Source organism: Amphibalanus amphitrite, unplaced genomic scaffold (assembly GCF_019059575.1).
Source record: "Amphibalanus amphitrite isolate SeventyFive unplaced genomic scaffold, NRLGWU_Aamphi_draft 001421F_arrow, whole genome shotgun sequence".
Classification (NCBI taxonomy): Eukaryota; Metazoa; Arthropoda; class Thecostraca; order Balanomorpha; family Balanidae; genus Amphibalanus; species Amphibalanus amphitrite.
In genome coordinates, this window is record NW_024882914.1 from 120,301 (window position 1) to 146,001 (window position 25,701).

The following is a 25,701-nucleotide window of genomic DNA, read 5'->3' on the forward strand; positions in this document are numbered from 1 at the left end:
ACTCTTTTCGATATGCCTTATTCGGAGAATCTTATGATATGGTGATGAGGTTGTTTCTAAACGAACATTATGAAGGTTACATTTACGCTATGGAATGTACCTAACTATTTCTCGTTACATAAAAACTGTAATTCTGAACGTGTTAACAGGTACAACACATTGTCAAACGTCTCTTCACTGTTTGTGTTACTACAACCGTGTATATAGTAAGGGGCGCCCAGTGGGAAGGGGCGCTTCAATATCGTTTGCACCCCTATCCTAGAATACCTTCCGCCGCCACTGACAAAATTACGTTGTCACAACGATAAATCGGAACGTTGTGGTAACCATTTGACAACGACGTTGTAACTTGTAACAACGGCAAATTGTTAGCTGGGCTGGCCTTCAGGCTTATGATTGGACGGAAGGTACCCTACAGAGTTGAAGTTGATGAGCTCAAAATTCCCAAAAACTTTTGCTGCATTTCGCTTACAATTGATGGAATTCAAACAGGTATGGCATATGATGTTGTTTTAACTAGATTGATTTTGTATAACATTAATACCTACATTGCACATAGGCTAAGTATTTTGGTAGCCACTTACTATAAATTAGATGAAACAAGTGCGTCATTTTTGAATAAAGTGACTTGTTTACAGTGGTGCTGCAGGGCGCGGTGGGCGGTTTCGTGAAAATAATTTTCAAATTTTATCCAGTTGTAGTGTGCCGACTGCCGTGATATACATTGTACGAGAGTTGAAAACTTAACTTCAGATCTTCTGGACATACGCACTTCAACAATCTGCGTTAACTAAGGTAGGCACTACGTGACTGCTAAGCTGAAGCAGGAATGACCTTTTGTTTGCACAGTTTGACAGTGCTGGTGCACTTGATTTTGAGATCAATATACGAAAATATTTTCCATATTTGTGAACATATTTCCCTTGTATATTGATATGTTGATAACCATCCTGCCTGAGGCAAATGATTGGTGAAGTCAGGCCAAAGGTGGCCTATAGGCCTGGAGCATGATGAAAATGCCAGGGGTGCTTTTTCGGCATTGTCGGAACGGAATGGTGGCGTAAAATGTCTCTGTAGTGTGAAGTAAGGTACTTGGTAGGTACTTACATGCATTTCCTAGCAGCTCTGCTATCTACATAACTGTTTTTCATTTTTAATGGAAGGTGTCAGTGACCAGTGTACACTGAAACTTGAATCACTAGTGAATTTTTCAATTTCAGGGGAAGTTTTGACATTTGAGGAGTGCTCAAGCACCCCCAAATCCTTTATTTTACACCTCTGGCCCTGAGTAAAGCCACTAATCCATACTCACACTTGCAGCAGAGTTGATGAGCTGCACCAGTTAGGCCAAGAATGAGAGCCAGGGTGACCATGAAAATTCTGCACCAGCCGATACCAACAAGACTGGAAATCCACATGGCACACCAGCTCGGAGTGACACCAAAGAAGATGTAGAGATTCTATTACAAAACTGATAGCATTGCACTTGTCCTATCAAAACTACAATGAAAATAAATTATTCCCCATTGTGTCTGCTCTACATCATTTTCTTTTCGTGGACACTGCAACACTTGAATAGCAGCTTGGCATGGTACCTAAGTACCTACCTAACATGTCAGGACTGCACAGCTCCATGCAGATTCCATACCACACCACAGTAAATCTCAAGTGCACACCAGCTTAGTACCGCTGCATTGACTAAATCTTGTCAAAGTTATCATGCTTTGCAGTCTGGCTACTCACTGAGACTCGCCCTGTAAAGTGCAGGTAAACCTTTTGGCTGTATCACTTGTTTCCCTTTTCTAGAATATCTCTGGAAACATTAGTTATGGCTCCTAAAGCTAAGTAGTCTGTTAAGTGTAAAGGGCCCATGTGGTTACAGGGTAGGTAAGTCATTAGTGGCAGTGAGTCAAATCGCTGTCAAACCACTGGCTGGACTGGACTGGCTGGCTGGCAGCTGACTGCTGAATGGCTGTCAGTTCCAGTTTTGTCTTAAGCAAATCCCTGAGTGACATTTCTCCCTGCCTTCAGTTTCCACAGCCACTGTAACTGGCACAGTAGCCGAGTCCATTCACAATGGCCGAACCGTCAGTGAAGGTGGGCCAGCGCGTACAGACCAAAGACTGCGTCGGCACCGTGGCCTACGTGGGCACCGCTCAGTTCGCCGCCGGAAAATGGGTCGGAGTCGTGCTCGACGAGCCCAAGGGCAAGAACAACGGCACCGTCCAGGGAAAGACGTACTTTCAGGTCAGTGAATGGAGGTGCAGGAGTCCTGGTTCGGTCAGTTGTTGATGCAGTCAACTCACTCCTTGACAGATTCAATTTGAATTCGAGGTAAAGTTTTTTTCTTCAAATGCTCGAATCTCATTTTAGAACATTAAAAATAGCAATGCTCTCGTGCCGTCTCCCATCCGCCGTTCATCATGCCCGATTTACTGTTTATCATTAGCCGACAGCATACATTTCCTGGGTTGTTGTACCTTTTTCTGGTCTGTTAAGATCAACCGTTGCTGCGTGGCTGACTTCATCCCACTCTCCCATCCCCTCCCACAGTGTGAAGACAACCATGGTGTGTTCGTGCGCCAAACGCAGCTCACCATTCTGGACGGAGGCGGCTCTGCACCCGGCTCTAAATCCGCCACCCCGGTACCGGAAAAACCGAAAAGTCGGTAGGTGGTACATTAATTTGAGATATAGGTTCTAGTGTGTGCGTTCGTTTGTATGCTCGTGTGTGCGCGTGTGCGTGTGCGTCTGTACGGCCACTTTAGGAGTGTATACAATTGAGGGGTAGAAATATAAAGGTGTAAATAATCTCGTCAGGAGCCGGGTTTAACTCAGGATTACTACCAACTGAGTGGTTTGGTGCCGCTTTGCAAATTGCACATGCGAAATATTCTTGATAATTTTGTTTGAGCTTATTTCGTTACGCCAGGTCAACTGTGAACCATAATTTCACGCTTTATTTCTTTTGCTCCACAGCCACAAATGAGTACGGTTTCCCGCTCTACGCAGCCCTTCTCGTTCTGTTTACAGATAACTGACAGCCGCACTGCACCGTGTAACGCTGCAGGCATTTGTTTCAGTTGACCGTTTCCGCCGCTTCCAGCCGCGTATCTGAACTCATTTGGCGCACAGTGCTATTTCAGTCCAGTTCCGGCCCCGGTAGCTCCCACGTGGCTGTCAGGGGACGCCTGTCTCCCTGACGCTGTCCAGTGACGTGACATCTGCCCGTTGCGCGTGACGCCTCCCTGTTGCGCTTGACGCCCCTCTGTGATGGGTAACGCCTTTTGGTCACGCGTGACGCCTGTCTGTGACGCCGCCGACACGTTGCATTCGTTGCCGATCAGGGTGTGGGCCGATGCCTGCTGTGACGCCATGGCTACTGGTCTGCTGATGGTGGCCAGTTGTAGCTGTCGAGAGGTCTCCCCTGTAGAACAAGTGCGCCGTGTAGCTGGCGCACTTGTTTTCATGTGCAGTTTTAACATTGCTGTTTCAGGCGGCCGGCTGCGCGGTTACACGTGGATGATTATTTCTTTTACAGCGTCTAGCCGTATATCACAGTGTGTGAGTGGTGGCCGGAAGAGTCCGAGTTATATTGACGTGTTTCGCACCCGGCTATCGTGTTTCCAGTGCACCCTCACGCCGTGCCTTCACTTGCAGTATTGAGTTAAACTTACTGCTCAGCACTATTAACACTGCCTCAGCTCTCACCGCCGCATATTCATTATTCACAACCTCTAGAAGCTCACTGTTTGACCACATAGAGTATGCCTGTGTCACCAAGTATGCCCGAGTGTAGTCCGAGTGTCACTGAATGTCAACGATTGTCACCGAGTGTCAGCATTGTCCCCACATGTCACCACAACGTCCCGCACGCATCTGTGCACCGCTGCGTCCAGCCCGGCGTCTCGTCTGTCGTCGGGCGGCTCGGCGTCGGTGGGCGGCGGCCTGTCGCGGCTGCCGCGCCTCTCCATGGCGGCGCCCAGCTCGGCGGCCACCCCGGGCCGGCCGGCCGCGGCCGCAGCCATGCCCCGCTCGCGGTCCGGCGACAGCGTCAACAAGTAACAAACGCCGCTCGCACGGGCTGGGGAGCACGCGCCGCCCGCCGCGCACCGTGGCTGATCTCTGTCCTTTGTAGACCCGGCGGGGCTAACGGAATGCCGGCCCGCCGCCGCCGCCGACTCTACTAGTCTCTAGTCTTAGCTGGATCGTCCGTCCGCCTGTGATGCGTAGACCCCGCGGCGGCGTCTATCTGTCTATCTGGTTGTGATAGTCTCTTGGTCTTGGTCTTGGTCTGTCATAGCGATTGACTCGATTTCGAGTCGCTTTCTGACCAGTGGCTGGGTCACTGGGAGACAGTCTCATGGCATAGATTGTTTGGGCTTCAGTCTCTGTCCGGGTCAACTTTGTCGGATGCTAGTCTCATTTGTAGTTTCTATGTCTGATCTGTAGATCCCAGTGTCTTCACCTGGGCGTAGCTCACATTGTCCTTCGTCGCTGTCATTTATTGACGATGTCTTTTCTGTCAGTGTGTGGTACACGTCCGTGGTCCATGCGCCGCGGGGTCTTCGGTGCCTCGAACTAACCTACATCGGCTGGGGAGCACCCACGCCGCTACAGCACCCACCGCCCACTAACCCAAACGTGCGACGGGGGCCAGCCGGCTGCCCCCGTCGCCGCGAGAACTACCTAGACCCGCGCAGGAGAGAACTAGACATTTTACAGAATGCGTGCTTGTATGGGGGATTCGTCCAGTATTTGGAGAGTTAGACACCGCGAGCTAAGCGGTGCATTGATTAGAACTAATCAACGCCGCGCGGAAACCATTGAAACAGCGTATAATTGGCTAAGAGCGAGACACCGTATGCTAGAACGGTGCGAAACTAGAATGCAAGGACGCAAGGACTAATCAACAACGAATCTTAACGATTAATAGGGACACCTTAGCTCTGAAAACAATGACTTGGATATAGGCCAACGTGTTATGAGCTTATTAGTGAGATAGGAACATATGTTTTTGTCAACGTTGCTCTTCAAGCCACAAGGATGAACTTTAAAGCTAAGAATATCAAGTGCTTATTGTACTCTCAATGATTCTTTCGCCAGATATTCATGGAAGTCCAAGCTGGGCCCTCATTCATTCCCATTTCGCAGATGATGTGCCAATCCTGAACTCTGCCCGCAGTGATCAAGTCTTTACCCTATCCTCTGAGTTTCTGTTCTCCCTTGTATGACGGTGAAACCCGGCCTCCGCTTTCTCTTATGCTTGCCTCCTCACAAGCACGCTTACCTCATCTTCCTTTTGTCGTTTCAGTCCTTTGCTGCCTCCCTGTGTTGTAAGAGACCTGAACCGTACTATGGTATTACCATTGGCCCATGCCTTACCTTGTGTGCTGCTACAACAGACCTGTGCTGTCTCTATGTGCTGTTACAGTGTGCTGAGACAATTTGTGCTGCTCAGGCAGACGTGTTCTAACGGTGGGCGCTGTGTTTTCAGTTTTGCTCGGCGCGACCCTCATGCCGGAAGGTAGGCAGGGGATGAAGAAATAGTCGCCCCACAGGCGACCCGGCCTGTTTCACGGGGTTTTCGCACGCAGGCAGATTTAATTCACGGGTCTGGCACGGTCTGAACACCTTGACCGTGACACAGGGCACGGGTCGCTTGTGCGGGCACGGATAGTGTGGCGTCAGGCACGGCAAAGGGTGGCACTTAGTTCGGTGTTTGGAAGGTCATCGACGCACCACGGGCTATGGTGTTGGGCATGCTCCTTTCTGGAATTATTTACGGCGATGTTCCTGAATCAGGGCTAGCTTTTCAACTTGGTTACAGAGCACTACGAATTCGGGTGGCTTTCGTTCTCTAATTTTGCTGAGGTTCCGTGGTTCATATTTCCTCGTTTAGCCTGTCGCGCTGGGGACGCTGGGGCTGTATGCTCCAACGGTGTCCCCCTCTGCCCCCTAGAAAGCCAGCGGTGGGGCCGAGGCGTCAGCGGCTCCAGTAAGTCTGTGGTTAGACTCTATCGCTCTGTGCAGTGCCGCTAGCTGTGCCTTCTATTCCTCAGTAGCAGTTATGGTTCCTGGAGCAGCAGTGCTTCTATGGTGTATTGTTGGAACTGTGATTTTTTTCCCGGACAGTTGTTTGGTAGCTTTGGACTCGAACGGCTTGCTGTTCTTTCCTGCTGTTCTACATAAGTTGCTTAGTTACAAAAATATGATTTTTTTCATGTATACTTCGTTATTTGTGAGGGGATTGAGGAAATCGGTTTGAATTCCACATTACAACACATTTTGGAGTGGTTAGATCTGTGCACTTTTTAACATTCACACCTCTTTGATTTTTGAAGAAGCAAGGGGTATTTATGTTGTGGAAGTCTTGACTGCTGGCTGGTTTCTTTTATGCAGCTGACTTTGTTTTCGGAGGGATGCATGAGCTTTCATGATGGTTTTTAGTTGGAAAGTAACGTTGAAAAAATCCTTCATTTCATAGACCGTCTCATCAGTCTGGTTTGCAGCTGCCATTGTTTTGAAATTCTTAGGTCTGCCTAGTGCCTATCATGATATTAATTCGCCTATTTGTTCAAACTGTTTCCGTTTCGATGAATTTTTATAATCTGACGAGAGTTCTTAGGCCACACCATTCTATCATTTGATTCCATATCGGTCTAGTTCTACGCTCTGTCTCGGTGTGATCGGCAAAATGTGGTGTTTTAGCTGGCGATCTCTCCTCTGGCGTGTCTCCGCAGTCTGGCATGTCGTGTCTCTGTCTCTCTGTGTCTCCTTGTATATCTCCGTGTCTCCGTGTCTGTTCCCGAGCATGATCTGTGCTGGATTCAATCTCTGAGCACCTATCTTATCTACTGAATACTGATAGCTTGAATACCTACAAAATATTTGTGACTTCTAGATACACCTTTCAATGGCTCCAACATTCTACCAGAAAACTTCATCATGAAATTCCCGCTTCCCTGGCGTGCCTTTAGGAAACTTATGCTCCAAAGATATCAACGCAGCCCAACGAATATATCCCCATTTCAGTCCTATCCGACATTTTTCAGCTTCCAGCCTCAGCGGTCCGTTTTCAGTGTTCTGTCCGTCCTTCCGGCTAGGCGTGCCAATGACCGTTGTACCCTTGCCGTATTGCCGTTTCGCCGTATACCTATTAATTGTGTCGTCTCCGAATACCTGTGCATTTGTGCAGAGCCCGCCTGGCTGTCTGCCTGTCTGCACGTCGCGTCATTGCACTGGCTGGCATGTCTGCATTGCAAGTTGCATGCCCTTTTCAGCATCATCGCAGAGCGGCGGTTCCGTCATCCGTATGCGGTTCCTGGGAGCCCAGCCCATAGTGATATTTTGTGACATACATTATCTATATCTCTACATAGATGATGAGCGAAATGTTCAAGGGTTTGTTCACCTGTCATTATGCATTTTGTGATGCTTGTTTATAGTTTACAGTGTTTAAGTGTGTTAGTAAATATTATGCCGTGCCCCTTCAATCCTCATTCCCTGTGGCAGTGATTGTGAAGTTCACCCATTATTATCCTTACCCTGCTTCTTCATCATATTCCCTACATTGCCTTGCTTAATGCTTATACTGTCTGAGCATTTTGCGCACTTCATCCCTCATGTCTCAGAAGGTTCTTATCATTGTTTATGTGGTACATCATGTGCGATATTTCACGCCTTTTTTACTTAAAGTTCACAAGCTACCCTTACGTCGTCCCCCTCTCGCGCCGATGACTGTTTATTATAATTTCATCAAATAGCCGATTCACTATGTAATTCATACCTGTGCATTTTTTTCACTCAGGGCCATTGTCGCCAGCTAGTTTGAGTGAGAGCTCCCAGTGGCGGATCCAGGGGGGGGGGGGGCAAAATGGGCATTTGCCCCCCCCCCCCAAACGGCATGATTTCAACATTACGCCTATGGACGATGCATGGAAAGAATCGATAAATGTTTATGGTTTGCCCCCCCCCCCCAAACCTCTGAGCTGGATCCGCCTCTGAGAGCTCCCATCCCCCTAAAACCATACCTTTCTGTCATTCACCCTGAACCCTCTGGGCTGGGCTGCAGGCTACCGACGCCGGGCTCAACGGGCCGCCTCTCGGGCCATGCCTCCCCGCGCGAGCCGACCAAAATCAGCCCCAAGGGGCGCAACATGCCCACCAAGAAGGCATCCTCCACGCTGGAGATCTCGCCAAAGAAGGAGCGAAGTGCCACCGGCTCGACGCAGGACCTTACCGCTAACAAGAGGGCCTCATTTGTCGAGGTGCGTGAGCTGCTTGTATGTGTGTGTATGTGCGGATATAGTTTGGTTAATCGGATGACATGTTTGAATTTGCACAATTTGGAATGTGTTGGGTTAGCAAGGAGACTCGACTGGTTTAACATGGAATGTTGGTGCTGTTAATGGGTACGTTTCGGTTCACTAGAAAGCAGTATTGTAGCAGCTGCTAGGTGAACCCATTCGCAGCTCCCATTCTCAAGTAAACCATAATTGCCTCAGTTAGACCATGCTTCATTGCGTATGATATTCCATGATGGTGATCTACGTGCTTCAAAAACTGCGAACATCAGGCTCCAGGTGAAATGTTTCCGTCAGAGTTTCAATGTCATTTGACGGACTGTCTCGCTCACCTGCTACCTCGCCCCTCCCACAGACTGGTTTCGTGGAGAGCGCCGCGCCCGTGACACCCAGCCCGGCGGCAGCGGCTCCGGCCGGACCGTCAGCCGCCGACCAGCAGCGAGAGATCGACAACCTCCGGGACGAGGTCAAAGACCTCAACGAGAAACTCGAAACACTTAAAAGTAAGAGGGGAAAGGATATTGAGGACTAGGAGGAGACTGCGGCGTGGAGTTAGGAGAAAGATCGTGCTGATGGTGATAAGATTCTTAAAACATTTTGTAGATTTTGTAGCTTCAGCTGTGTTATCGTCGACGGCTTCTTTGCTGTAATAATAATATCTCGACCATATTGTTTCCCAGCTGGAAATTGTTGTCGATTGGAGGCTGCAGCTCTTTAGTAAAACGGCTTTCAGTTTCATTACCTATATGGTCCGGATTGCAGTTTTGATTATATATGTAGCTCTGGGGGTAGGTCAAACACCAAACACTCGCTGACGTCGGCTCGTAGCCCTTGCTTTAACTGCATCCTCTGTGTCTCCCCTCGCCGCAGCCAAGCGCGCCCAGGACCGCGACAAGCTCAAGGAGCTGGACAAGATGCGCATTCAGCTGGAGCAGCTGCAGGAGTTCAAGGCGCGCATGCTGGAGCAGCAGGCGCAGCTGCAGAAGGAGCTTAAAAAGGCCAAGGAGGAGCGTCAGGAGGCGATCGAGGAGCGCCAGCGGATCCAGGAGGAGACCTCGGACGTCCAGGAGACGCTGGAGATGGCCGCGCTCGACAAGGAGATGGCGGACGAGAAGGCTGAGACGCTGCAGCTGGAGCTCGACCAGGCCAACGAGCGGATCGAGGAGCTGCGACTGGACCTGCAGATTCTGCAGGAGGAGGTGCAACAGAAGGGCGACAGCGGCGAGGCGGCCGCCACCAGCTTCCAGGTGAAGCAGCTCACGCAGCAGAACGAGCGGCTCAAGGAGACACTCATCAGGTGGGTGCTGAGGAGCCAGTCGGGCTGTGGGGTGGTTAGAAAGGAGTGAGTAGAGGGATGGAGTTACGGGATACTCAGAGACATTGGGCTGTGGATGGGAATAGTTAGGGAGGGTAGATGGTCTCAGTTTAATCAGGCCAAAAAAAAATATCAGAAAAACTTAGTTATAAAGCCGCATTTCTTATTATGGCCGGTCTGATGATTCAAACACTTACCGTTCTCGTTTTCATTTTGTCCTTATGCAGGCCAATGGCCTTTTTATTATATATTCAGCACACTTGAAAGTCAAACGTCATTATTCTCATTTTGTCCTTGCCTCTACGATCGTTCCCTTTTTCCCCTTTTCCCACGCCCTTCGCTCCCCGGACCACACCGAACAGGAACACATGCATTCCACTCTTACACCCCTACACCCCTCACGCCTTGCCGCCTGTCGCCGCCAGGATGCGGGACGTAGCCGCGCACGACAAACACGAGCTGCAGCGCACCCAGAAGGAGATGGAGACGCTGAAGACGAGTCTGACCGAGCTGGGACGCGAGAGGGACAAGTTCCGGGCCCGCTCGGAGGAGATGGAGGCCAGCATCGCCGATCTGCAGGAACAGGTGCGTGAGCTGAGGGTGAGGGTGGTAGGAGGGAGTTGCTGGGTGGGAAGGGGGAGATAGAGGAAGGGAGATGTTAGAAAGGTAAATGATTGTGAGTTGTAGCTGGGTGGGCTGAATGGTTGTATGGTGAATGATGACTTCTTGGAAAAGGGAAGAGTGGCTATGCGAAACTAACAAATCTATGGATTGCATGAAGTTCCAGCAACTATGTTGATGCTGGAAGATAATGGGTCTTGTGGTCATAATTTCCATAGTCTATTTAACACGCGGTAGCGGCTAATTGCCAGTACCTACGCTCTCAAGTTGTCTTTGAATTTGTTCGTGTCCAGTTCACCGAGACAGACTCCTGCGTCCGGCACCCCCCACTGACTGACCTAATGTCCCCCCCCCCCTCCCCATTCAGGTGGACGCGGCGCTCGGTGCCGAGGAGATGGTCGAACACCTCTCTCAGCGGAACCTCGCTCAGGAGGACAAGATTCAGGAGCTGCAGGAGTCGGTCGAAACCCTGGAGGCGCTGCATGACATGAACGAGGAGATCGCCGAGAACTTTAGAGAGACTGAGCTGGAACTGAAGCAGGAGCTGGACATGCAGACGGGACAGATGAGACAGGTCGGTGAAGTGACGCTGAGCAGGCGTGAGGTGGAGTATAGAGATGGGAAGACAGGGCATGCGGGCGCTGGTAGGATGTAACGTGTAAAGGGTAGACAGTGCTTTATGATGTTCCGTTAGGAGGGAGTGGAGGCTATTGCAAGGAGACCCCCCATTACTAAGATAAACCACCAAGCCATTGTTTCGTCAAACTCTTGTCCCGACACACTGAAGTTAACATCCCCCTCCCCGCTCACCCCCACAGACTGAGCGGAATCTGGACGCCGCCAACGAGGTAATCGCCGATCACCTGGCCACCATCGGCAAGTTCCGGGAGCTGGTACAGCGACTGCAGGATCAGAACACCGAGCTGCGGGATCAGCTGGAGAAGGAGACCAACAAGCCAGTCGGCGTGCCGGCAGAGAAGATCGACTTCAAGGTGGGTTGGTGGGGGGGGGGGTTCGGGGAATGGAGGGGTCGGTGAATAACAGGAAAGGTACAGACAAAGAGGGATTATATGCAAATATGAAATTGTTAGAGCGATTATAAAAGTCTACTGCAAGAGGATGAGAGTCGAGTTTCATTGATGTCGTATAAAAGCTTCTGATGTTTGATTAGAAGGCTCACGTAGTGTTACTTTAAGTAGTTTTATTATATTTTCATACCTAACTGAAGTGAAAAGATGGGTGTGCGATAAAAGATATTCAGTTTCGCTCATTGTAAGAGAATTTATGACATTTGGTGTTCTCCCCTCTCAGAAAATGTTTGCTGAGACGAAGGCGCACGCCAAGGCGATCGAAATGGACCTGCGTAAGATCGAGGTGCAGCAGTCGAACCGGCACGTGGAGCTGCTGGCCAAGTTCCTGCCCGATTCGTTCCTGGCCAGGGGAGGTGAGAATGGCAGAAGGGCAGAAGTGTGTTAAAAGAGATTTCGCTTGTGGTAGAGGCTGGGGGCTAATCATCTGTATATAGCGTTGGTAGTTGGTACTCGAATGAAATTGCGAGCCATAAGCTTTGCAGACTGTGGAGTATGGAGTATAATGGAGTTTTCCTAATGGAGTATGGAGTTTTCCTCACTACCCAAACACAATCATCGCCACCAGCCCAGCGTTACCGCCCTTTCGACCACCCCCAAACTATCGCGCCCCTCACTCCCGTCCCCTTCCCCGCCTGTCCATCCACCAGGCGACCACGACGCCGTGCTGGTACTTCTGCTAGTGCGCCGGCTGACGGTCAAGGCGGAGATCCTGCTGGCCCAGCTGCGGGACCGCTTCCCGGCCCCTGCCACCATCGACAAGACGGCCGTGCTCAAGACGCACACGGTGGAGCAGTACTGCTTCGGCGCGCGGCTCATCCACCTGCTGCTGGCTCTACAGGTGGGTCACGGTCAGAGTAGTTTGTTCAACGGACACATTGTCTTTCGTATATTTATGACTTTTTTACAGGTCTTTTCCTTACTCGTAAATATGTTTGCAGTGTATAATCATATGTTCTGGAACATTGTTTTCTTAGTCTTGGCTACCCATTTGCTTATCTTGAGCCCGATAGTGGGGACATGAACTTTGTGGAAAAAGTGAATCTCCATCTCCATTTGTTAACTCCGGCTGTGAGCGCCGTGCAGTCTCCAGCCTCTGACCCTCCCCGCTGTTTCCGCTCTGCCCTGACCCTCGGAGGTCACGTCCGCCCCTGTCCTATCCTCTCTGACCTAACGCCCCCCCCCCCCATCCCTGGCAGATGAGTCTGGACCAGTACCGTCACGCTTTGGACACGGTCGATGTAGAAACACTGCTGAAGGTCGGCACTCTCTACCCGGAGATGGCCGCGCAGGAGAGGGGAGTCGACTTCTACATCGAGCTCCTCCGACAGGATCAGGTAATGACGCTGAGGGACTCTGAATGGGGAAGGGAGGGGCCTGGAAATGGATTAGAGGAACAGGGGAAGGCTCGTAGGGCTGGGGAATGTCATTGAGGAACAGATGACGATACAGAGGCCAGGCAGTTAGGACTTAGGGCACGAAGGATCAGGTAACGAAGCAGTATGTGACTCTGTGTCATGCAAAGACGCTTCAGGGAGCTGGTCGAGGCTGCTGAGGAGACTGGAAGCTGAGCTGAGGTGAATTGCCTGTCTTCAAGGGCGGCGCCACCGTGGGGGCAGTGGGGGCAGACTGCCCCCACTGGTAGGAGGCCGTGGGGGCAAGACTATGTTTTTGCCCCCACAAAATTTGGCTGACAATTTGGGAACAGAAGACCGGTGCAACATTCATGATAGGCGGTTATAATAGTAGGTACGCTGTTTTTGACGGTCCCCGTATCAAGTGCATCAGCAGAACGTTCGTTCTCGGATCGTCTGTCGCATATATCCTACCCCCACTCATTCTCCTACTCATTTTCATTCACCAGAAGGCTGCCCTCGCCCCTCGAACTTGACCTCGAGGAGGTTGAGAGGCAGTTTGTCAAAAGTCGGCCAGAGAAGAGATCACCCTCTTTTGGGAACCCTTGAGACTGAGCTCAGGGAGGTATGACAAAATGTGATAGGTAATAGGTATGTATGTTCGGGTTGTCTGGAAATGTATGTGGGTCGCCCAAATGGAGCTTATTCTGGTAGGCATCAATCGTGTGTGAGAGAATCGCACATATACGTACTACGGGAAAGAGAGAACTAGGTACTGACTATTGTTGTGAGGAATACATCATTTTACATATCAAGGAACAACATAACGTTTTCACAGGTTTGTGTCTCGCAATCTAGTTTTATAGTTTTATTTGTTCGCGACCCTAACCCGGCCGGGCCCGGGGGTAATCCCAACCACCGCAGCCCGGGGGTAGCCCTCCCCCACCTGTCTAACAACGTTGATAAGGCAGCTACGGAAACAAAAATGGTACCAAACGAAAGGTATCTACGAGAAGATTCTAAAGCACCTAAACTTTGTTTTACCTCACGTCAATTTTCAAGGTCAGGAGTCAAGGTCAATGACAAAAACCGGCACTTTTGTAGTGGTCTCAAAGTACCTTCAACTCAAGTCAATCTCAACGACAATGACAATAAAAAAAAAACAATGTAATAAGATCAGACGTTTCGACAACAAAGTGCCTTCGTCAATGGAAACAGAGCAAAATGGATGCCAGAATCGTGATCAGCGGCTACGAAATCATCACAAACGACCTTTCATGTGTAAAGGTCAACCAAAGGTCATTCGAGGTCACATGAGGTCAACATATAACTTGACCTTTTCCAAACAATTTACATGTATGTCATTTGACGCGTCTCGACAAGACGAATGCGAAGGTACCACTGCCGTAGCTCTAGGAACATTTTACTGAAGTTATTTGCAAAAAACTAAAGTCCCAGCTCAGGGTCGTTGACCTGACCTCTGACCTGAGGTCACCAAAGCTACTTAAGTACTTTTTCTAGGTCAAATGCTACACAACCGTGCTCGTAATCTGTCTTTATCTCTAATACTCTATTTTGGGCATCTGGTTGAAGTTCACATATGTGACGCCGAAGTTTGCCGTGCAGGAGTCTAGAAAAATCGGCCCTTAGACGTTATCAAGAAGGCTAGGTCCAATTTTTTTGCTTCAAAAGATGTGAAATTAATGGGGATAAGGTACAGCAAGTTCCGTCTTTCTATTTCTAAGCGTTCGTGAGGTATCGGAAATATTCGCCAGGGGGAGGCGAAAACGCCCCCCCCCCCCTTCCGGGCCCGCGATGGTCATGGATGTTGCAGATCGGCGTATCAGACAACAGTCGAGTCACCTCAATCTTGCCCCCACAGGCGAAAATTCGTGGCGCCGCCACTGGTCTGGAACAGCGCTGTAGACCAGTGTTTCGTCTATAATTCACTAACCTGTCCGCGTGTGTCCTCAGCTGGGTGAAAACGTTGGCCTGGAGAACATGGAACGCGTGCTGAACTATTTCACCAGCCTTTACCCGAACCACCTGGCATCAGCTGGCACCGACCACTACAGCCATCTGCTGGCCTCCGCCAAAACCATGAGTTCCGCCTGCTCGTCGATAGAGGCCGAGGCTCAGCGGCTCAAGGTGGGTAACGACGGCGGTGGCAGCACCGCTTGTAATGAGAGAGCGCTGGAAGAGTTTCAAAAGGATCGTTAGTGTTATCTGGGGCCAATTGTTGCGGATTTTAGACATGAAAACTCTTACAACAGTAAGGAACTATCAGGACCCCGCTAGGTCTGGTGTAGCCAAAGCATTATGCCTGAGCTCATTAAACTTGATGCTCCATGTCGATATACTTAGCCTGAATATGTCATTGCGGTAATCATCCAGTCAGTTTTGTTCACAAAAACTGCGTCCCTCCCTCAGCTACTGGGAAAGGCGCCCTAGTCTCCTCTTTACCACATCTTCGGACCAGTGGCCATCTCCACTCTGACCCTTCGCCCCTATGTAGTTCTCTGACTGCACGTCCCCACGCGCTGCTACAGGTGATCTCGCAGGAGGGCGAGTCCCACACGCTGTTTGGGTGGCTGGCCGCCACTGCCGAGGCCTGTGGTCAGCTGGCAAAGAGGGTCCGACGCCGCCTACCCCAGGACGGATCGGCCGAGAGGATCTCCTATCCCGACCAGGTGAGAGGGGATCTCCTATCCAAGCTAGTTGAAAGGGGTCCCTTACCCTTATCAGGGAAGACTCAGAGGATTTCGTATCCTAACCAGGTGGATAGGGGTCTCTTATGCTAATCAGTTGATATAATCTCCTATTTTTACTAGGTGATCTGTTTTTCGTCTGGTTTACTTTGAAAATGCTTGTTTTAAATGCTTTTGGTTGATGAGTTGACGAAACCAATGCTAGACAGGGACAACTTCCTCGAATAAGACGTGCCGATATGTCTTGGTATCAGCGGAAGTAATCCTTATTTATTTATTTCTTCATAAGTACCTATAATGGTCTCGAGACCGAGTCGAACTTAAACTAACTTCGCCCAGCATGCGAAGATGGTAGGTCAGAACTAAATCGCATGTCAACTCCATATGGTCGTGGCCCGGAAGAACTCGATAATGACAAAAACCCACATTTTTTGTGTGCTCTGCCTTCCAAACGTGATGCAGCTGGCCTTAAGTTAGCCCTTAACCTAATTCCCGGCTTCGAGCTCGGGCTAAATCCAGCTCGTATGGGGAATTGTATCAGCCAACGGCTGAGAGCCTCTGGGAAGTCGTGACATGTTGCATGCTAGCTGCAAGTCATTCTAGTAAAATAGGACCTGTCTGCAAATCCCATTGAAGCGCTTCTGCGTGATGTGTCCATTGATTAGTTTTCTTAGAGTTAGCCCACAGCCGTGTTGTGGCTTTGTCAAACATTTCATTTTCCGTTCAGAAAAGCGCGTATTGTTCAGACAGGCAGCTAAGTCCGTATTACATTTCTACATCGGTCATGTAAACGTGTACCACTGCCGCACCGCGAACCTTTAATCCATTCCACTTACTCAGCCTTCAGCAAACCGAGCGGTAAGCGGCATGTACCGGTCGCCGTGCCGCGCACTTCGTTTAACTCTCCCCTGTCGGGCCGGCTGGAGAGTCTCACTCCCACTCTGATACGATTAGCCGCTGGGATGGGCGCAGAATTCCCTCCACCACAGAGAAGCGATCCCCGTGAGCTGACTGGTACTGTGCGTGCCCCAGAGCTCGACGGGCGACCGTGAGCTGACGGACTTTGGTCAGGGAATGACGCTCTACTGGGACATACCGCGAAGCCGTGACTAACTGAACAACTGTATTTCCATACTGTTACGTAAATGGCGATGCCCGTGCGCGTGCTGTAACGATGAGTCGAGGCTGAGCCTGCTTCATGTCCAGTTTTCAGTAACCGATAAAAGTCGGGCGCAAAGGCTTGTGGTTGACGTGTAACTGTAGCGCGTCTGTCAGTGTATAGAATATTCTCCGTGCGGGGAACAGGTGCCGTCCATGCTGGGTAGACGGATGAGTCAGCTAAATTGTATCACGGACCGGTGAAGAGGATAGAAAGTCGGACACAGGCTGTGGCTGCAATGGTACAATTGCGTCACTGTTACAACATAGATATCCAGCCGGCCTCTTGGAAAGTCGTACAATTACTCAGACGATGAATGTTTGGAACGGGCATATTAGCGGCCGCCGCACGGCATCGGCAGTTTCTTCCGGAATCAGTATACGGAAGTCGTATTTGAGTCTCATTGGTCTTGTTAGGAGCGCATATTTTTATGGAGCTATTTTGCGGATATGTCTAATCGCATCGGTTTTACTCGGAGTATACCCTTTTTGACGTTGGCCGCGCCTATTTTCCCTTGCTAACAACACGAGTAAAGAGAATCTGGCGACAGGTGAAACTGCAAGGCCGCTGCCAAAATACGCCAAATTGCCGTCTACTGCAGACTTTCCAGTTGCTTTAGCTGCTTCTCGCTACTGATACTGCTTTCGATCGGTTCTGAGTTATCGACCGTGATCGTCCGACAATGAGGCCATTGCTGCTTCTCTAGATGTTTATTTAAGCCCAGAACGTTGCAGAACTGGGAAGTCTTTGAGGGTCCACGTCAAAACAGCTAGTGACTATTGAGCTAGTGACTTTTGAGCTAGTACAAAAGAGCTAGAGCTTCAAAACAGCTAGTGACAACACAGCTAGCGCCAAAATAGCTAGTAATGCAAAATAGCTAGTGCATTAAATCAGCTAGTGACTAAACAGCTAGCGTCAATATAGCTAGTAGAGCAAAATAGCTAGTGCTTCAAAGCGTAGGAACCATGGGTGCAGTGGGTGCAGTTGCACCCACAATAATTCTCCAGTGGGTGCAGACAATGTTTTCTGCACCCACAATAATCTGGAACAAAAACCCCTTTTCTCATCAACACTACTTCCCATGCAGCACAACAAATTCAGGATATTTTGCCCACTTTCCACCTTTAGAAGCGTTTGCTACTGTGATGGTCTTCAAAACCTACATTTGCGCTCAAGTAAAAAAGGAAGCAACGGAACACATGTGATTGAACACATACCGATGACCCACTGTCAAAAGTTTGAGCCCGATACCTATCTTCGAAAATGGCTAAGTTAGCCGCATTTAGGTACTTTTTGCGGTAGTCAATATTGACATTATCAACGCTTCTAAATACACTTATCATCGGTAGGTACCTTTTCGACATGGTACACCCTCAAAGCTCACAAGGAGCCTCCGCTCGGGTGCCGCTCCCTACCCCCTCCCCCCCCCCCGGCTTCACCGGCCATGGCTGGATTTCTGCACCCATGCACCCACAATGTTCCAGCCGTTCCTACGCCCATGTAGCTATAGAAATCGCTAGCGTCGACTAATAGCTAATGAGCAAAATAGCTTATTCGTAGAGCAGCTATTATAGATTCTTTCCCGACGAAGAGTCCCCACGGGTAGAAGGAGCAGAAGAGCACCGTAGTTTGACAAAATTATTTGGAATGCTAGGAGGACAGAGGACGGGATCCCTAGGACAAACAACAAATTAAAAACGGGGCACCGGGGAATTAAAGAGATGGCATATCGCGGGAAATACATATTTACAGTCATAGATATCTTGCATTTTTGAAGCGAAGTGAATGGGAAGGGAACAGAGGTCCAACGAAATTGCTATTTTGACGACGAAATTGCTATTTATGCTTCACTAGCTACTTTGACGCTAGCTGTTTTGTCACTAGCTGTTTCTAAGCACTAGCTATTTTGCTTCACTAGCTATTTTGACGCTAGCTGTTTTGTCACTAGCTGTTTTGAGGCACTAGCTGTTTTGTACTAGTTCAAAAGTCACTAGCTCAAATGTCACTAGCTATTCTGACGTGCACCCGTCTTTGACGGTCGTGTCAGTCAATGCTAAGTCAATGCTGACAGAGTGATGGAGTACACTCGGGGGCAGATTGATGTTCCATCACTCCCTACCCATCGGGCTCCCATGGCTCAGCACTGGCTGCTGCCAGTGGCAGCACTGGCAGCACTGGCACTGGCAGACAGTGCTGAGCAGTGCTGAGGGCAGGCAACACTGGCAGCAGCCAGTGCTGAGCCATGGGAGCCCGATGGGTAGGGAGTGGTGGAACATCAATCTGTCCCCGAGTGTACCAGTGAGTGTTCCCCGTGAACTAACTCCCCGTGACCTTTTCTGACACCGTGACCTCTCTATGACCCGGTGTCCCGTCTGTCACAACTGTGACCCCCCCGTGACCTCCTCTGACCTCTTCTGCTCCGTCGCCAGGTGGGCGACTCGATCGGAGACGTGCTGCGCCACCTGTACCGGGTGGGCTCCGTGCTGAGGGACGTCGGACGTGCCTCCACGCCGCTGCTGGCAGCGCTCACCGGTAACGTGTCTTCTACCACCTATCTGTGTTTTCACTCTCCCTCTCTTCCTTTCCTTCTATCCGCTCTTCTCGCTCCTCTCCGTCTTCCTGTCCTGATTCTTTTCTCCTTTTTTATCTATCTTTACTCCCCTCTCCCTCTTTTTATTTAGCGCAAAATGCCCTTTGTCGGGGCGCCCTAAGGCCCTAAGAAACAAATATCTCTCTCTTTCCATTTGGTTGCCTTCCCCTTATCCTCCATCTCATTTCCTGTTATCCTTTTTATCCCCTCTCCTTTCACTCTCCTTCCTTCCTCTCTACCCCTTCCCTCCTCTCTTTCCACTATCATTCTCACGTCACAACTCGGGGTCATGGGTCACCGACCACGTAACTCCCCTATCGTCACGACATCTGAGCATACCGCGCAGGCCGGAGACCACAAACTCACTCCGTGGCCGAGATAGCTGCGTGAAGACAATGTGTCACACGATGAGGAACGATGTGACAGTATTGTGTTGGCGCCTCCTAACCGCACGCGGCGATAACAACACGAAAACAACTGCGGTCGCGTTATCCTCCGGGCTGATATGTGGCTCGGGAATGTTCTGACGTGAAATAACGACTTACCGTCACAGTGTATCTGTTTATATCAGCGTCGTGAACACGCATGGACTTAGTTCAGCCTCGAATAAGATCTTGCGTGTCTTCATTTTCATTTATCTTGTGACTCAAACGATCATCTTTGCATTTTTTTATGACTATCTCCAGTATTTTCTCTCAATACGTGGCACGTACTAACACATATATAGCGATGCGCCTCATCCCCTCCCCCTCTCACCCCTCCTCTAACCCTCCCCCCTCCCCCGGCAGACGTGGAGTCGGGCCTGCCCTCGTCCAAGTGTATGGAGGCGGTGGCGCGCAGCGTGGACCTGGTGTACGGCGCAGACGACCACGGCGCCGACTCCTTGCGCTCCTCGCTGACGGCTGTCTCCGAACAGCTGACCCGACTGGCCGACGCTCTGGAGAAGGGAGAGTACGACTTCGACGGCTCCGTGCCGGAGAAGGTGGGTGGAACGGGGATGAGAGGGTAGATGGTATGGAGAAGGTGTCTGAAAATGCAAAAGGTGGTTGAAGAGATTGATGATGGCACGAGAAACTAGCAGGCAGATGGTGACTGAAAAAAGAAAATCAGACAAGGACGTACCTATAGATAATTGGTGCAATTGGCAGCGAGGACTAATTAAGAATTCACATGGGCCATTTATCTACCATAATCCTCGTGTGCTCAGCACCTATATGAGGAATGCGGATAAGCTAAGCCTTTCTAAGCCTGATTTGTGTTGCGGTGTGGGGTTGGGCTGTTTTCGTAGCCCACTGATTGTTAAAAAAGAATGTTGTGCAGGCAATGATATGGAATGAATGGATTGGATAACGTTATAGTAAAAGCCGACCACCCCCTCTCCCTCCACAGCCGACACCGCCAGTGGAGCTGCGCCAGCGCGCCGTCAAGGCCGAGATGCTCGAGGGTAGCGGCATGAAGGCGCGCCTCAAGAACAGAGAGGAGGAGATCAAGGAGCTCAAGCTGGCGCTGAAGATGAAGGCGGAGGAGCTGAGCGAAGCCAACGTCAGGCGCGAAATGGCCGAGAAGAAGCTGTCCGGATCGGCGAAGGACGCGGATCTTACCATCGAGAAACTGCAGGTCGGTAGCTCAGGGGTGGGGGAGGAGGGTGGTTTAATGGTGAGGAGGAGGATGGAACAGACTGCAGTAGGTAAGGAAGGCGAGGCGGTATTTATGGTGATGGGGATGGAAAGAAGGGAGACTAAACAGTGATGGGGAAGAGGAATTACGCACCATGTGCTGATGTTGAAGGGAGAGTGCGTGGTCACGAATAGTAAGGATGAAGTCTCACAGGGTGGAAGAAAGAAGGTTTGATTAGGACCAGGTGGTCTCATTAGGCACAGTGCCGGTAGTTCAACAATTTATAGCCTGCCCAACGCTAGAAAACGATGATAGAAAGTCGGCTGTTGCCACGCGAAGGCAGTCCTGAGGACTGGAGATGCCCCCACTGCACGACGTTTCCGTGTGAGGTGGTGTAAGTGGGTCTCGGTTCGGTCGGTGACCGGCCGAGAACAATGTTTCTCTGCCGTTTGACACACTGGACAATGCGGGTCGGCAGATAAGCTAACACCTGGGTAATGCTAGTGCTACACGGCGGCGAAAGAGGGGATAGTGTTGCAATCCTGCTTTACTGTGTTTTGATCTGTTTCTACCCTGATATTGTTTGTGATTCCTGACTGGTTGTTTGTTCTGAATGCCTCCTCAGACCGCGCTGGTATTTGTACTGTTTCATTTTCTCGCTGTAGTACACAGGACGCCATCTGTCTTGTCTAGGTCGCTCGTGGTGTATTGGCCCTCCCCAGCATTGCTCGGGCAAATCTTGGTCACGAGTTGTGTGTGGCTTCCTATGACATTGAATGATGTCGACTCGACCAGTTGTCCACTGGACATTGCCTTATATTGAACTTGCACTGACGACTGACCATATCGCATTCTCTCCCATCCACGCAAATTTCTTTCTTCCCATGATTGACCCCGTGTTGAATCCGCTCTAGCTCATTCCGCACTGACCATAAGTCTGTCTCTTTTTCACCCCTAATTGTTGACCCATTGGCCCCCCTATTAGCCCCTTTTAAACCCTTGTAACCCCTTTTAACTCCTTTTTTACCCCTCTTTGACCCGCAGAGGAAGCTGGACGACGCCAACCAGCTGTTGCGCAGAAAGGAGCGCGAGTCGGAGGAAACGCTGAACCACCTGCAGACGGACCTCGAGTCACTGGAGTCTGAGCGGTCCGAGCTCAAAGAGAAACTCAAACTCATCAAGAAGAAGGAGCTGCTGCAGGGGCTGACCCAGAGCACGCTGGGATGTGAGTCGGGGGGTAGGGGAGGCTGAGCTAGCTCGGATATGAGTCGGGGGGGGGGGGGGGGCTGGGAATGGCGAGTGGAGGCGACTGGGAGCAGGTTGACATTGGGTTGGAGAGAGGGTCTGGTTGGTAAGCCCCGCCTGTCTGTGGGATTTAGTAGGGTAGTAGGGTTTCGGAGGGTCAGTGGGATTTTACTGGCGCGTCATGCTGGCATCGTGGCGTTTTTGTCTGGACGTTGTGCTAATCGCTTTCTGACCATTGACCCTGCTCCCTTGTATTGCTCTCCCAGAGCAATTCCATATTCACGTTTGTTATGTGGGCTTAAGATAAACGTGTACGATGCTTATTTTTTAGAATGATAGATACGGCATTATTTAAGTTCTTAATTAAATTGTGGCTTAAAAATGGTTCGAACATAGGGCGTGTCTCGACATTCATGTTTATCGTGCTTATTGAGCAGACTGAAGTAGGTATTATTCTTCCAGTCTACTTTCACGCTTTGTTAAGGCATGCATGTATGAAAATACCCTAGATGGTTTGATGAGGTAGTCACTAAAGCTGTTGTTGTGGTTTGGTATCAAAGCAGAGAACACCGGAGCTTTGTGGCTAGCTTAGTTGGTTAGTACTATATCATGACTATTGATCTTACTATAACAAGGTTAAGCGCAATCAGGGCATCGCGCAAAAAGAGGCCCCATTTCATCTTTTATCATGGGTCTAAATCTTCTTAGCTATACAAGTTGGAACAGGCGCTGTCTTATCTCGGTGACAAGAGAGAAGCTGCTCGTCCTATCCAGAGCCTCACTGAAAAACATGTTCTGAAGTCACTTTAAAACGACACCTCCGGGTACTTTTCGTGTCCAGGCGTTGCCGGCAAATGCTCTCAGCAAATGCAGGCCACCCAGAACGGGGTTTTGTTCATTGACGTCAGCGGTGTTTCCCCGTCCCTTGAGGTCATCAGTCATTGCGCGTGCGGGTTACGTCATTTCCAGCGTATTTGGCCAGCTCATCGAGAATGCGAGAAAGTTAGTCCCAAGCGACTTCGAGGTTCAATGGGGCGAAAAATTCGGTGCAAAACCAAAGCACTGACTGAGTATGAGTGATAGTGTGTCATCAAAATACTTCTATTCCGATTCACTCTACCACCGAATATCATTTGAGGTCATTTGCTGGGACCAGATATTGCTACTTTGAACAGCTGCTTTAAGCAGACACACAACTGAGTGGAAGTCGGAAGAACAATCAAGAACTTCAGGCAGACTGACTGATGTCAGACTGTTAGGCTGCTTAGTCCCTGTGGTGTACGCAACAATTGAACCCGACTAAAGGACGCTCAAAATCCTGCCTATACGGCGCGCGCCAAGACAACAGACTTCTGCATCAGGTTACGTCATTTAGTTACCAGCGACCGGGGATGCGGCGCGGAGGGGCGAACGAATGGTAACCACCGCCGTCATACAGCCCAGACCGGACAAATCGTCCGGCCGAGTCAGATCAGAGGCACGCCGCGTCTCCCTGAGGCGTCAGTCCAAACAGAGCTGCCGAGAACTACCCGGCTGTGACAGAGCGATGTCACGCCTGTTGTACGGATATCGGAAACATTGACATCACTGTGTATCGCGCGGCGCTCGGCGCTGTTTCGCTATTCCGCCCACGTGCGGCCCACGGTCGGTCGCTTGTACGCCGTGAAATATCACCCTTCACACCCGTCTGTGTGTTAGCCCAACGTAACACCTCAGTCAGGCGCCCAGCTGTTTTCGGCCGCTGACGTTGCTGCGGTTGACAGTGGCATCCTGAGGTCTCTGAGGTCACTCGTCAGAGGCTACTGATCTTAATATATACCCTTAATATATAATATATACCCAAACTCCCTGCCCATACTTCTACCCATACCCATACCCATACTTCTATCCAAGTTCCCCGCCACCGTTGCATCTGTCGTCAACGCTACCGAGGGAGCTCCGTTCACTCTTTCTTCCCTCCATCAGATCAGGCTCTCCTGGCCTGACCATGACGCCCTCAGCACTGTCCTATTCTGCGCCGTTTCCGAACGCTCCCGGCCGCTCCTCTTTTTAGCTAGGTGCGGGCGAGCCAGCGATATTAAAGACTGACGACACACTAAGCTGGCTCGTATTCCGATTGGAGATAGCACTGGTGACTGTCAGGCTGTCAACCATGGTCTCTTGACTATCTGTCAAGAGTGTCTGTGTGAGCGTGAGCACCGCTTCACACCAGTGCCTTCAGTGGAGAGCCGATGTCGTCTGATGACGCCTGATGACGCCTGATGACGGCTGGATGACGTCCGGCGCGTGCTCAGGGTGTTGACATCCAGGTGCCGCCGCAGCGGCCGGGTATGAATATGAGACAGAGCACTTCATCGGCTCATGTCAGCGCACCCCAGCTGGGGGCACGCTCACACTGGTTATGAATGGTGCTCATGTAAATGGACAGAGAGGGACTTCCGCTCGAGAGGGTTTACCATACGATAGCGCGCTATGGACAGCTGTTGTGGGCATTAATTCAGCGATGAATGTAGCAGCTGTTGAGGGTATTTTGTTGTGACAATTACATTATTTTATTACATGTTCATTTCTCAAGTCTTATCTTCGTGCTTCCTCGCCAACATGTTTATGTTCCGTGCTCTTGTCCAGGTCCTTCTCATGTCGACCATTTTGCTGCTTGTTGTCACCAGTCTTCCCCACCTGTTGTTTCGACCTCTTCTCACCTTTACACCATCATCTCTAGTCTCTGCCGTCCCCCACCCACTGCCTCCATCTGACTACATCTCTAACCTTCCCCGCTCCTCTCACTCGGAAGCGTGCCCCTCTCGCTGGCCTCCACTCGGCGTTTCTTGTTGGTGTCTCTAACCCCCTTCGTCTCTCGTCTCCACAGCATCGCCCTTGTCTTCCATCAGCGGAGCGGATTCTTTGTCGTCTCCGTCACCCTCTCTTACCTCTCTCTGTCACAGACAGCGTCGCCTTCGGTCCGACCTCTGCCAGCGCTGTTGCTCTCTCTCTCTCTAACCCCTCTTTCTCTCCCCCACAGCATCGCCTTCGTCGCCCGGCAGCGGTCCGGCCTCTCTACCGGCGCCGGCCGTGCGCGACTCGCCCATGCTACTACAAGAGATTGCCGCTCTGCAGCAGGTAGTCCGACGCCAGCGGGCGGAGATCTGCAGCCTGGCCAGCGCCGAGACGCGCCGAAAACTGGATGCCATGCTGCCGCTCAAGGTACGGAGTGGTGAGGGGAGAATGAGGATCGGTGAAATAGCGGACGGAACGTGCTGATAAAGTTGCTTTGAACAGTCAGCAATCACCCGTATAAAAAGATAACTGAAGGGGTTAGAGTAGCTTTGAACAGTTAGGTAACATCCGATTAAAAAGACATCTGAAGTGATTGGGATTTGATGACAAAATAACGATGCACTAGTCGGTAGTTATTATTCATTATATTTTGTGTGTGGTTTAGCCACAGTTCCAAGACTAGAAATGACACTTCGTCAATACTTGATGAAACTTAAGCATTTTGGTTTTAAGGGATCGACCACGCAGCCCTTAAGGCCGGAACACAGCACACGCTTGCAAATCGCGTCGAACTCGCGTCAAGCGCGGAAATCGCTTCGTCCGCTGTGTTTTCACTTGCAGTTCAGCTCACAACCCGCGTCGAAAACGCGTCCCGCTTGGAAAACGCTTTGCGCTCCCAAATCGCGGCTGAAACGCGTTG

General features: G+C 50.5%; 1 protein-coding gene across 1 annotated transcript; it reads left to right on the forward strand.

Annotated features, from left to right (window-relative positions):
• The first annotated feature begins 639 nt into the window (after positions 1 to 639).
• LOC122372938 (dynactin subunit 1-like) lies at positions 640 to 25,265 on the forward strand. The gene is made up of 20 exons (XM_043350621.1): positions 640 to 795; positions 2,041 to 2,247; positions 2,554 to 2,669; positions 3,900 to 4,061; positions 8,075 to 8,270; positions 8,662 to 8,809; positions 9,177 to 9,603; positions 10,047 to 10,206; positions 10,610 to 10,816; positions 11,061 to 11,234; positions 11,554 to 11,686; positions 11,981 to 12,171; positions 12,530 to 12,667; positions 14,660 to 14,833; positions 15,235 to 15,375; positions 18,982 to 19,084; positions 19,931 to 20,124; positions 20,532 to 20,759; positions 21,804 to 21,984; positions 25,027 to 25,265. Exons 2-20 carry the CDS (start codon positions 2,077 to 2,079, stop codon positions 25,263 to 25,265), a joined length of 3,483 nt encoding a protein of 1,160 aa, XP_043206556.1. The 5' UTR covers positions 640 to 795; positions 2,041 to 2,076.
• The last annotated feature ends 436 nt before the right edge of the window (positions 25,266 to 25,701 follow it).